This window comes from Triticum aestivum, chromosome 1A (genome assembly GCF_018294505.1).
Source record: "Triticum aestivum cultivar Chinese Spring chromosome 1A, IWGSC CS RefSeq v2.1, whole genome shotgun sequence".
NCBI classification, from domain to species: domain Eukaryota; kingdom Viridiplantae; phylum Streptophyta; class Magnoliopsida; order Poales; family Poaceae; genus Triticum; species Triticum aestivum.
In genome coordinates, this window is record NC_057794.1 from 231,060,524 (window position 1) to 231,072,832 (window position 12,309).

At 44.2% G+C, this 12,309-nt stretch overlaps 1 protein-coding gene across 1 annotated transcript; it reads right to left on the reverse strand.

Annotated features, from left to right (window-relative positions):
• Nucleotides 1-8,845: 8,845 nt before the first annotated feature.
• On the reverse strand, nt 8,846-11,519 carry LOC123112890 (probable serine/threonine-protein kinase PBL16). Its single transcript, XM_044534024.1, has 5 exons — nt 11,021-11,519; nt 10,444-10,751; nt 9,934-10,069; nt 9,583-9,843; nt 8,846-9,487 (listed from the first exon to the last, which is right to left on the reverse strand). Exons 1-5 carry the CDS (start codon nt 11,079-11,081, stop codon nt 9,156-9,158), a joined length of 1,098 nt encoding a protein of 365 aa, XP_044389959.1. The 5' UTR covers nt 11,082-11,519; the 3' UTR covers nt 8,846-9,155.
• Between the last annotated feature and the right edge of the window lie 790 nt (nt 11,520-12,309).

Genomic DNA, 12,309 nt, shown 5'->3' on the forward strand with positions numbered 1-12,309 from the left:
GAGTGGGCCTAGTCTTAACTATTCTACTTATGATAAAGTATTATATACTCATGTCCAAACTTTGAAAACTTGGCATGATTATTTGTGGCCCAGAGAAATTGTTATACATTCTGATCATGAATCTTTGAAACATATTAAAAGTTGAGCAAAACTTAAACATAGACATGCTAAAGGCCGATGCTACGAATCATCCGGCTGATCTCCCTGCAAGAACAGCTGTGTCGATAGCCGTTAGATGGTCACATCCATGGCATTAAGATCCCGTGAGTGGCTACTGCAGAAAAGGACCAAGGCAGCATGTGTGTTCCGAATTAATGACATCACATGCAGCGAAAGATGTCAAACACTATTTTTCATGATTGTCCATGTGTGACACGTGAGCATAGAGATGCTCCAGTAAAAAGTGATTGCTAGTTTTGTCATGCTCTAGTGTGCTAGCATCACTGTAAAATGTTTGCAACATTTTTTGTATAATATGATGGCATTGTATGTTGTGTTAGACTTCAAATGTTGTGTAAAACATAATACCTCCATAAACTAGTATACGACCTTTTCGAGCACTACTTGGGTGCTCCAAAAGGTCTTATATTAGTTTATAGAGGGCGTATATTTTAAGCTCATGCTATTCATCGACCAGGTGATATGAGGCTACTATGGATTAACTGCACAATTCTAATTTCCAAGAGAAATTAGTCGGATACTAGGACGTCAAATCCGTTGCTCGCCACCTGTTGGATTCAGTCAACACCAACATGCAGGTCGTCCCCTAATCTCATCATAGCTGCAACAGGAGCAACCGAAGCGCACCGCCGTGGGGAGCAGCACCGCTCGACTCACAACAGGAGCCGCTAGCCATGCCGATAGGGCAACTATGCCCCACTGACGGTCGTCGGTGAAGCTACACTGCGGCACCAACATCGGTGTCGCGGTGTTCCATTGTAGCACCCGACACCTTTGGCGATGCTTCACTGTAGTGCCGATGGTGGCGCGGCGGTGCTCCACTGTAGCACCCGCCGGGCGCTAGAAATGTTTCACTGTAGCGCCAACACTAGCACGGCGATGCTCCATCGCAGCACCCCTGATGGCCGCTGGTGATGTTTCACTATAGTGCCATCACCGGCACGAGGATGCTCCATCGCAGCACCCCGGCGGCCGCCAGCGATGTTTCACTATAGCGCCAACACTGACACGACAATGCCTCATCACATCACCCTGTTGGTCCAGGTGAAGCTTCACTACAGCACCACCACTGCGCGGCAATGCTCCATTGCAGCACTGATAGCCCCATCAAAGCTCCATTGCAGTACCCGATGGCCGTCAGTGAAGCTTCACTACAACGCCACCACCGACGCACATGGTGCTCCATCGTAGTGCAATGGCGACTGGGTCCTTCAACAAGTTATGCGGTGGTGACGGCGGATGCTGCAACACAACTGTTGCGGTGGAGATGTACCAGACGGTGGTCATTGTCGTTCTCCCCTAGTTCGTAGTAGCGGTTGGTGGGGTGGTCGGCGTGATGAATGGAGATGGAAAGAGGAAACGGAAAGGAGACAACCAAGCTCACTATGTGCTGTGTTGTGAACCGATCAGGTCCAAGGACGACCGAGGAGTATTTCCAATGTGAGCGCAACATGACTTATGTTGGAAATCCCCAAGCGCAACATGTGAGATACTGCAACATGGGCCCAAAGGCAAGTTGTAATAGTCATAAAATGTTTGGATGACTAAGGAGTGTTTGCAATGTGAGCATAACAGATGTCTTTGTTCAAATATTTGAATGCACATGTGTCATATTGTAAACGATAGGTCACATTTCAACTGACGCAGCCCAAATCAGATGGTTGTTGAGCACAAGATCCAATGGTTTTTGAGGCGGCTGATCTGTAGTGACCAGACCTCAAACAGTCTGATCTTTGTGCTCCGGTGTCATCCCTGGATCAGTAATGCTGACACCACACAGTACTCAGAGGATTTATAGCAGAGTAGCAATCACACACTTATTACATCGAGTGTCTCAAAAGAGAACTTATTACAATAAATATGGCTTAAGGCCATCTAATTACGATAACAGCGGAAGGCTTGGAAGATAAGTGAGTCCATCAACTCCAACGGCATCACTGAGTTAGAACCACGACCTAAAAAACTCCTTAATCATCGTCTGAAAAGTCTGCAACATTAACGTTGCAGCCCGAAAACGGGTCAGCACATGGATTATGTTGGCAAGGTAACACATAGAGAGTAATGGAATGCAACAGCTATACTATATGCATATTTGGCTGGTGGAAAGCTCTATGGTTACAGTTTTGCATAAAGCCAATTTTTCCCTACTTCAAAGGAATAAATTTAATTACTATCATGGTGTTCTCTGTGCTCCGGTGTCATCCCTGGATCAGTAATGCTGACACCACACAGTACTCGGAGGATTTATAGCAGAGTAGCAATCACACACTTATTACATCGAGTGTCTCAAAAGAGAACTTATTACAATAAATATGGCTTAAGGCCATCTAATTACGATAACAGCGGAAGGCTTGGAAGATAAGTGAGTCCATCAACTCCAACGGCATCACTGAGTATAGAACCATGACCTAAAAAACTCCTTAATCGTCGTTTGAAAAGTCTGCAACATTAACGTTGTAGCCCAAAAACGGGTCAGCACATGGAATATGCTGGCAAGGTAACACATAGAGAGTAATGGAATGCAACAGCTATACTATATGCATATTTGGCTGGTGGAAAGCTCTATGGTTACAGTTTTGCATAAAGCCAATTTTCCCTACTTCAAAGGAATAAATTTAATTACTATCATGGTGGTTGTTAAACATTGAGAATGGTTGACAGCATTCTCAATCCCAATTAAGCATCATCATTAACCCAACAACATTAATTTTAGAGTAACATGTTGAGATTCACATGATAATCCAGATACTAGATACTCAAGATGTCCATAACCGGGGACACGGCTAATCATGATTAGTTTGTTACACTCTGCAAAGGTTTGCGCACTTCTCCCCACAAGACTCGATCGCCTCCGTTGGATTTCTCGCACTACATGGTGTTTGAGAAACAGATGACCGAGACACAGTCTTTCAGAAGCGCTAGCACCTTACGATGGATAGACCGGTACACCTACTTTCCCCTACATCTGCTAGTCTACCCTGTAAGAGTTCGCACGACTTAATCAACTATGCCAGAGCCCATAATGGCTTGTGGCTGCACACGGAAGTTTCTAGTTCGAAAAATCTCATGATCCCTTTGAGCCTGGGTGGCGGTCCAAAAGAAAACAGGCAGGTCCTGGAATATCCAGGTGCCTCAATCCACCCAGATGTGTGTTTAAGTTGCCACCTTAGATAAACCATTAATTATCAATCTCACATCTGTCATGGATTTCACTCACCCAATCCACGTCTACTAGCATAGCATGGCATAATAAGCAAACGTAGAAGTAACTCCCAAAGGTTTGATAATAAATAGGTAATAGGTACTACCTCATCTACTTCCCATCCCACAGTTTAATTAGATCCTAATCATGCAATGTGTGAAGATTGATCTAATGCAAAAAAAACTGGGTTGTAGAAAAGGTATGATCAAAGTGTTACTTGCCTTGCTGATGATCCGTGAAACCTAACGATTCGAAGTAACAGGCGGCGCACTCCGGGTACTCTATCGCAGGCAAACAAACAAGCATAAAATAAGTACTCATCTAATGCACAGGTAAAACTCAAATAAGAGATCTAACCAGAAGGTTCAACTTAAGAACTTCGGTTGGCAAAAGGAATCAAATCGAACGAAGCAAAGAAAGTCAAACGGCGAAAGAAAACAACTTCGTTCTAGTAATCTGAACCTAAGTCAAATTTTTTACAGTAGCAAAAACTTGTTGGAGTTGATTATTCGGATAGAGGGTTTCGAGACGAAACTCCACGCGCTTGAATCGCCTGATTCCGATAAACGAGCGAAAAGTTAAACTAAAACGAAAATCGGATCAGAAATCACGATCAGAAAATAACCGCGGAAAATCCGACGAAAAAGAAAAACGACGAACGGATTTTTTTTTAAAAATGGCACGGATTTCGAGGTGCGGCGAACCTCGGGCGACGCGCGGCTCCGGCGGATCGGCCGCGGCGGTGGCAGGCGGCGGCGGCGGCTGGCGGCTAGGGTTAGGGCGCGGCTAGGGTTTTGGGGCGGCTGGGCCTTCGGGCTGGCTTGCCCCGGCTTATAAAGGCCCCGGCCAGGCGGAGTCCTGGCCGAGTACGGCCCATAGTCGGTTCCGTTTTTTTTAAATAATTACGCTCGGAAGAAAAAAAAATACTAAACGGACTCCAAAAATCCCGAAATAAATTTTCCCGGGCTTCTAAAATCAAGCCCGACAAAGTGAACATTTATTTGGGCCCTAACTGCAATTTTGAAAAACGCACATTTTTCCTAATTCAAATAAAAACAACAAAAAAACTCCGAAATAAAACTATTTGATTTTTTTATTAAATCCTCATTTTATTCCCTCTCTCATATTTTTGTAATAGGAATAATTAATGATAAAATAAATAAAATCGAATGATCCTATTCTCAAAATTTGAGAAAAACTCAAATATGAAAATAACGAAATCCCCAACTCTCTCCGTGGGTCCTTGAGTTGCTTAGAATTTTCTAGGATCAAAACCTAAAGAAAATAAAATATGATATGCATGATGATCTAATGTATAACATTCCAAATTGAAAATTTGGGATGTTACATGATCCAATCCACGCGTCAGCTGGTCGAGGTGTAGCACGCGTCATATTCTAAGCATATATATATATATATGAAACAAATACTAATTCATTGCAAAAACAAATCCACTCAAAAAATATCAAGATTTTTTTAACATAATAATTTCTCACAGGAAACATGACAAGTTTTTTTGACATGGAAAACATGACAAAGTTTTTTTATGATAGCAAACATGAAAAGGTTAACAAGGGATGCTTATGTGTGACGTACATAGCAGAGGATGGCATTGGCTGGTGGATAGTATTCAAGCGATAGCAACACTAGGCTGATGATGCAAAGCAGCAGCAGGAACACATAGCAAGCACACACGAAGAAAAATAGCGGGAGTATGGAACCATAGCCCATGTAAGCGCACATGGTTTGCTCGCAAAGCGACTTACATGAGCGCAGCTTCAACCGGTTGATTACAAACAATTTCCCATGCTAAATGGGTTGAATTCACTGGGACTTTCCCATAATTAAACACAATAAGGGTAAATAAAATGTTATTGTTGATGCATTGTCTTGTCACTATACTATGCTTTCATAGCTTGACTTGAAAATATTTGGTTTGGAGACCATCAAAGATCAATATGTGCATGATGCTAAGTTTAAATATGTAATGCAACATTATAAATAAGGAAGACATGGAACAAATTCATCATTAATAATGGGTTTCTGTTTCGTGCTAACAAGCTATGCTTAGGGTTATTTTAAAGAATATATTAAAAATGCGGGAAGAATACTTGTCTCATATTGAATTTGCTTATAATCGTTCACTACATTCTACCACTAAGATATGCCCTTTTGTAATTGTGTATGGTTTCCTACCTCATGCACCCATTGATTGGTGCCTCTTTCATCTTCAGAGAAGATTATGTTGAATTGATATTTAAAAATCATGAGTTAACTAAGGAAAACATTGAGCGTTTGAATGCTAATTACAAACTAGCTGGAGATAAGGGTAGAAAACATGTTGTCTTTGCAGCTGAAGATCTTATCTGGTTACATTTACACAAAGATAGGTCTTCTTATTTGCGCAAGTCTAAGTTAATGTCACATGTTGATGGTCCTTTTAAGGTGTTGGAGAAAATAGATGATAATGCATATAAATTTGAGTTCAAATTTTCGGTCAGTCCCACACATATCAAATTAGAAGCCTTATTTGGGAGAAGATGATGACGTTCCATTGAGAACGACTTCAATTCAAGAAGGGGAGGATGATGGGGACATCCCTACCACTATTACACCCATAGCCTCAATTTCTACATAGATTGGACCAGTTACTACCGCTCGCGCACGTCAACTAAATTATCACATACTTACATTTTCTTGGAAATATTCTGATGTTCATGAGAGTATTTTTTTGAGGGTGAAGTTCATGAGAGTATGAAGCTGCCTAAATCAGATATGTTTGTGTTAATTAGGAATGAAGGGCCTAGCATGGAGAAGAAGGATGAACATTGAAGCATGATCAAAGCATGGAGAACAAGGCAGGCGCATAGGGGATGCCAAGGGCATTCCGGGTGAAGATTCTACAACACTGAGGCTATCGTCATGATGCAAGGAGGCATGGACGAAATATACAAAGACCATACTTCCTATTTTCGCCCATAGACATATATAGGTGCCGTGCCACCTCACTTTTGGGCTAGACCCATGTAATTTCAAAATACCAGATGATACATCCATTTTGCATCATGTTTTGTCACTATTATTTATGATGTTTTTGGTCATTATTCCACTTTATGATGCAATTATAATGCCTTTTCTCTCTTAATTTGCAAGATTTACATGGAGAGGGAAATTACCGGCAGCTGGAATTCTGGACTTAAAAGAGCTATAACAGAGATAGCTATTCTACGGAGCTCCAAACAACCAGAAACTTCACACGATTTTTTATTGAATGTATAAAAAATACTGGAGAAAAGAAATACCAAAGGGGGGCCACCAGTTGCCCACAAGCCAACAGGGCGCCCACCCCAAGGGCATTCCCTGATGCCTTGTGGGGCCCACAGCTGGCTTCTGGTGCCCATCTTCTTATATATGAGGGCGTTTACCCTAGAAAAAAAATAGAAGAAGACTTTGGGGATGAAGCACCACTGTCTCGAGGCGGTATCTGGGCAGGAGCACTTTTGGTCTCCGACGGAGCGCTGCCGAAGAAACTTCCCTCCAGGAGGGGGAAATCGAAGCCATCGACATCACCAACGATCCTCTCATAATGGGAGGACCAATCTTCGTCAACATCTTCACCAGCACCATCTCATCTCAAACCCTAGTTCATCTCTTGTATTGAATCTTTGTCCCAAGACCTCAGATTGGTACCTGTGGGTTGCTAGTAGTGTTGATTACATCTTGTAGTTGATGCTAGTTGGTTTATTTGGTGGAATATTAAATGTTCAGACCCTCAAGCATATTCCATACACCTTTGATCTTGAACATGAGTATGATTTGTGAGTAGTTACTTTTGTTCTAGAGGACATGGGAGAAGTCTTGTTATAAGTAATCATGTGAAGTTGGTATTCGTTCGATATTTTGATGATATGTATGTTGTTCTTCCTTTAGTGGTGTCATGTGAATGTCGACTACATGACACTTCACCATACTCGGGCCTAAGGGAAGGCATTGGGGAGTAATAAGTAGATGATGGGTTACGAGTGTGACATAAGCTTAAACCCTAGTTTATGCGTTCTTCTATAAGGGGCTGATTTGGATTCATATGTTTCATGCTATGGTTAGATTTATCTTAATCCTTCTTTCATAGTTGCGGATGCTTGCGAGAGGGGGTAATCATAAGAGAGTTGTTTGTTTAAGTAAGAATAGAACCCTAGCATCGGTCCACCCACATATCAAATTATCAAAGTAGCGAATGCGAATCAAGTAAACACTATGAACATGACCAGATGACAATTCCCATGTGTCCTTGAGAACGCTTTGCTTCATATAAGAGAACGTTCCAGCTTGTCCTTTGCTATAAAAAGGATTGGGCCACCTTCCTGCACTTTGTTACTATTGTTACTTGTTACTTGTTATGAATTACCTTGCTACAAATCTATCTGTTACCGCCACTTTCAGTACTTGCAGAGAATACCTTGCTGAAAATTGCTTACCATTGCTTTCTACTCCTCATTGGGTTCGACACTCTTACTTATGGAAAGGACTAAATTGATCCGCTATAATTGTGGGGTCATCACCAGACCACATGTTGTTTTATAGTCCGTATTGACAGGAAAAATGACTTAGGATGGAATTTGCCTCATCTTGCCAAGTGTGTACAAAATTCCACTCTGTCTCAGTATAAATACAACCCTTAGGGCATTGTTTTAGACTTCCGTTTTGTTTAGACAAAAGTTTGCCATAGCCACAACTTGAGTACTTCATTTGTGTCCAACGACCAGGCTGAGATGTTCATGAAATCGCAAACTTTATTAATAAAGCTTTCATCTTAATTCGCAATATCCACATTGCAATCTTAGTACTTTCTTGTTCTTCATTTGCATGCAGGAATTAGATGTTTGTGGTCAAGTTGATCATGCACGACGTCTTCACACGTTAGCAGTCAGACCGTGAAAGTATACTCCACCAAAAAGATAGTTACCCCTCATTGAAAGATCGGGATAAGCCCACTCTATCAAAATTTGTCTTTTTGCTGCAACGAACTTTACTTCTCTATATTTTAGTTATGCCCCTTCAGATTGTAAATGTTAACCCACGCTCTGACAACGTTTGGCTCACGTCGAGAGGATATCAGCCATGTATGATGGCCTTCATGGAATGTAATGGGGCGGGTGGCTAGTGTTTGTGGGTGCCGGATCCTCTAACTTAGGAAGGACTCTCTAGTTTCATGAACAATGTTCATTTAAATCTTTGAAAAATTGAGTCCAATTTTCAAAGATCCGTTTTAGCTTTTAACATACAAATTTCAATTTTCAAAAGACTCATTTTATTTGTCCAACAATTCCATTTTAATTTCAAAAGGACTCTAACTTGCTTCCCCCCCCCCTTTTACAAAAGAGCACTGTAGCTTCCTCACTTGCCTCGTGCAAATTACATGATCGGCTTCGTGTTGGTGTTCCATTTCAAAAAAGACAAAAACAATTGATATACGCACCTACTAGTAATAAAAATTCAAGAGGGTTTACAGGTCTGTTTGTTGTGTGCCCAAGAAACTAAGGAAGTTCTTGACAAACTATGAGAGCTCGTTTGCACCCACTCACCTCTAGGGTCCACAACTTGGAAGAATGAACAATCATTTACAACATCAGCAACACTACACCTGCCTGCCTGCTATACTAGGCAATCACACACATATTTTTTCACATGAATTCTTGCCTGCTTCCAGGAGCTGTAGTAGAGGCGATGGTTCTGACAGCACCTGCAAGGCCTGGACCAAAACTTGAAATGAGGATCACACGTTGGCGGGCATGAGCTCCGGTTGCTGCAGCGGCTCGAGGGAGGCGACGATGTCGCGCATGAGCGGCCGCGCCTTGGGGTTGCTACTGAGGCAGTGGTACGCGAGCATGGCCGCCTTCTGCACGGACCTGACGGGGTAGTCGTCAGAGTCGAGCCTTGGATCTAGGATCCCCAACACCTTCTTCTTGTGCGTCAGCATCGGCAGCGCCCAGTCCGCCAGCGTCTGCTCCCGCACCGGACGCGACTTGTCCAGCGACTTGCGCCCTGTCACCAACTCCAGCAGCACCACCCCATAGCTGTACACGTCGCTCATCACCGTCAGGTGCCCTGATCGCTCACAGTAAAATCAATTTAGCCACCAGACCCGTATGTATGATCGAGCTTAATTTGAGTTTGTAGTCTCTCTGTTTTTGGCATGGCACCTGTCATGATGTACTCTGGGGCGGCATAGCCGTAGGTGCCCATGATGCGGGTGGAGACGTGGGACATGTCGCCGACGGGGCCGTCCTTGGCGAGGCCGAAGTCGGAGAGCTTGGCATTGAAGTCATGGTCGAGGAGGATGTTGGAGGTCTTGAAATCGCGGTAGATGACGGGCTTCTCGGCCTCATGAAGGAACGCCAGGCCCCTCGCCGCACCGAGCGCGATCTTCATCCTCGTCGCCCACGCCAGGGGCGCCATCACCCCTGAAATGAAAACCCCATGCATCGATCGCACCGGCTCCGAACACGCACGAAACCAAAAGTGTGGAAAATGGAGGTGGTACGCCTACGTACGTGAGAACAGGTGTGACTCCACGCTGCCGAGCGGCATGTACTCGTAGACCAGCACCCGGTGCTCGCCCTCACAACAGTAGCCCGCTAGCTTCACCAGATTCGGGTGTGATAGGTGGCCCAAGAAGATCACCTCCGCCTACATAAACTCAACACAAAAAGGCATAGGAAGATAGATGCTTGTCAGGCTAGCCATGCTACAAAAATCTGCACCTACCACGCTTACAATTACTACATTTATTATGGAAATAAACACTTCGGTCTTATTTGACTTTGCTATTTGTTGGGGGTAATTTTGTGTGTGCGCGTGTGCGTGTATTGGCTATGTGCATCCTAACTAAGTAGAGATCGGATGTATACTCTTATGATTGTATCACTCGGTGCCATATTATGAGTCAATAAAAAAACACTCTTTATTGAAGAAAAAGTAAAGATTTGTGAGAATTTAACTAATGTACATGTCAATTTGTGCAAAAAAAAAAGTAGGTGTGTCACGATTAGAGGGAGACTGACCAGCCATTCCCTGTGGCCCTGGAAGCTGTTATCCCCGTCGTGCACCTTGACGGCGACCTGCAGGGGCTCGTCTCCGCCGCCGTCCGTACCCACGGCACCCTTGTACACCCTGCCGAAGCCGCCGCCGCCGATTAGCGAGTCCTGCCGGAACCCGTTAGTCACCTTCCGGAGCTCCTCGAAAGAGAAGGCGGTCAGCGGGTTCCGCGCGGCCGAGTCGAGCCGCATGGCCTCCACCTCCCTCGCGTTCGACGGCAGCCTACTCTCATCGCTCCGGTCCCTCTCCGACGGGCTCTGGATCTTGGGAGTCTCTGCACACGTACGTACCACAACTGTCAATACCATCACCACACCAACTGAATTATCTCTCTTTGAAAAATGGATTTTGCTGGAGCTAGTGGTAGTGGGTGATCAAAATTTCAGGAAAGAATCCATTTGCCTAGAATACTGAAACAGAGTGCCCAATCAGGACTTCCGGTCCGGACAAAAAACGAAATCAAATTTCTGAATCTGAGGGCGGTGGATCACACATAACGATCACTTAGAAAGCAGAGCAGCAAGGGAGAGGAGTATTACTCACCTGACTTTGCAGTGGAGACCCTGTTAATGTAGGAACTCCCCCGAAACCAGCAGTTACCCATAAGACACAGTATTTATTCCCCCTATATCTAGCCCTCTCCCCTATTTCTGCCACCAAGAACAGCCCGAGGAAGAAGAAGAAGATGGTACAGAGGTAAAGACTGGAAAAATAGAGAAGGAAGCAGAGCGAGTATCCTGATAAGAAAGGAAGAAGACGATCACTGTATCTATATGCGGGGCTCAAGAGTTGACGAGAGTCCGGACGATCGAACCAGCTTTCGTCCTAAACAAAACAGGGAAAGGGCCAAAGGCCCACGGAGAGAAAAGTTGGTCACAAACGAAAGAGGAATGAACACACACACAGAGAGAGAGAGAGAGGAGGAGGAGGATCGGTACTTGGTAGTACTACTTCAGCAAGAGGAGAAAGGAAAGAAACGAAAAGAAAAACAAACAAAAGGGCAGTAGTACGGTTCAAGTGAACCATCACTTTCTCCCCTTTATCATTACCTTTAAATCATGAGAAACCACTAATTAAACGCTAGGCAAAAGCATATAAAATTTGCAATTATGCAAGGCAGTTGGCCTGTTTCTCGTAGCCGGTTACACCAGGAGCATAATTCCTGAGCACGAATCCATGTTTGGTTCGTACAGGCATTTCATTTGCCAATTTCGGTTGAATTGCCAATACAATACAACATCATTGATTATCAATGATACAAGGTGGTGCGGAGCACCCTATGGACATTATCAATTCACCATGGATCATGCACCAAAATGATGCGAAGCATCCTACGGTCATCTCCACGGACTCGTCATCATCATCCCACGCATCAAGCGGACCTATGACAAGAGCACGTGCAAGAGCTATTGAGACTGAGGTGATATCTCTCCTTAATGAACTTTCATTTGAGCCACTTGAGACATGGCTACTATCTCAAGAGGGAATGCTATCTGTGCTTAGGTATCAAAAAGACGACCTCGAAGACACTCAGGACGAATGCCAAGCCACCACGGTAGCGGACAAAAGAACACCTCAAGTGGAGTCACCGAAATACTACAGCGGCTGGACATCTGGCCCTAGCCTAGAAATCCGACGCCTCCAAGTCCAGTGCGAACTCCAAGAACCCGCGCCTGCTAAAGCTACAATGACCGGACATCTGGCGCATCGCGACAGGCTGGACATCCGGCGCCTGCCCGAAAATCCGGCCAGAGGAGTCCAGAACGTTTCTGAATTGGGCAGTCACCTGGCCGGTCATCCAGCGCCCCAAGTCGAGCCGGACATCCCGCATG

Coding starts and splice junctions, on each gene's coding strand:
- LOC123112890 (XM_044534024.1), bottom strand. CDS start 11,081: ATGGGTAACTGCTGGTTTCGGGGGAGTTCCTACATTAACAGGGTCTCC. Junction 10,752..11,020: donor GGTCTCCACTGCAAAGTCAG/GTGAGTAATACT, acceptor GTACGTGTGCAG/AGACTCCCAAGATCCAGAGC. Junction 10,070..10,443: donor AGGGCCACAGGGAATGGCTG/GTCAGTCTCCCT, acceptor GAGTTTATGTAG/GCGGAGGTGATCTTCTTGGG.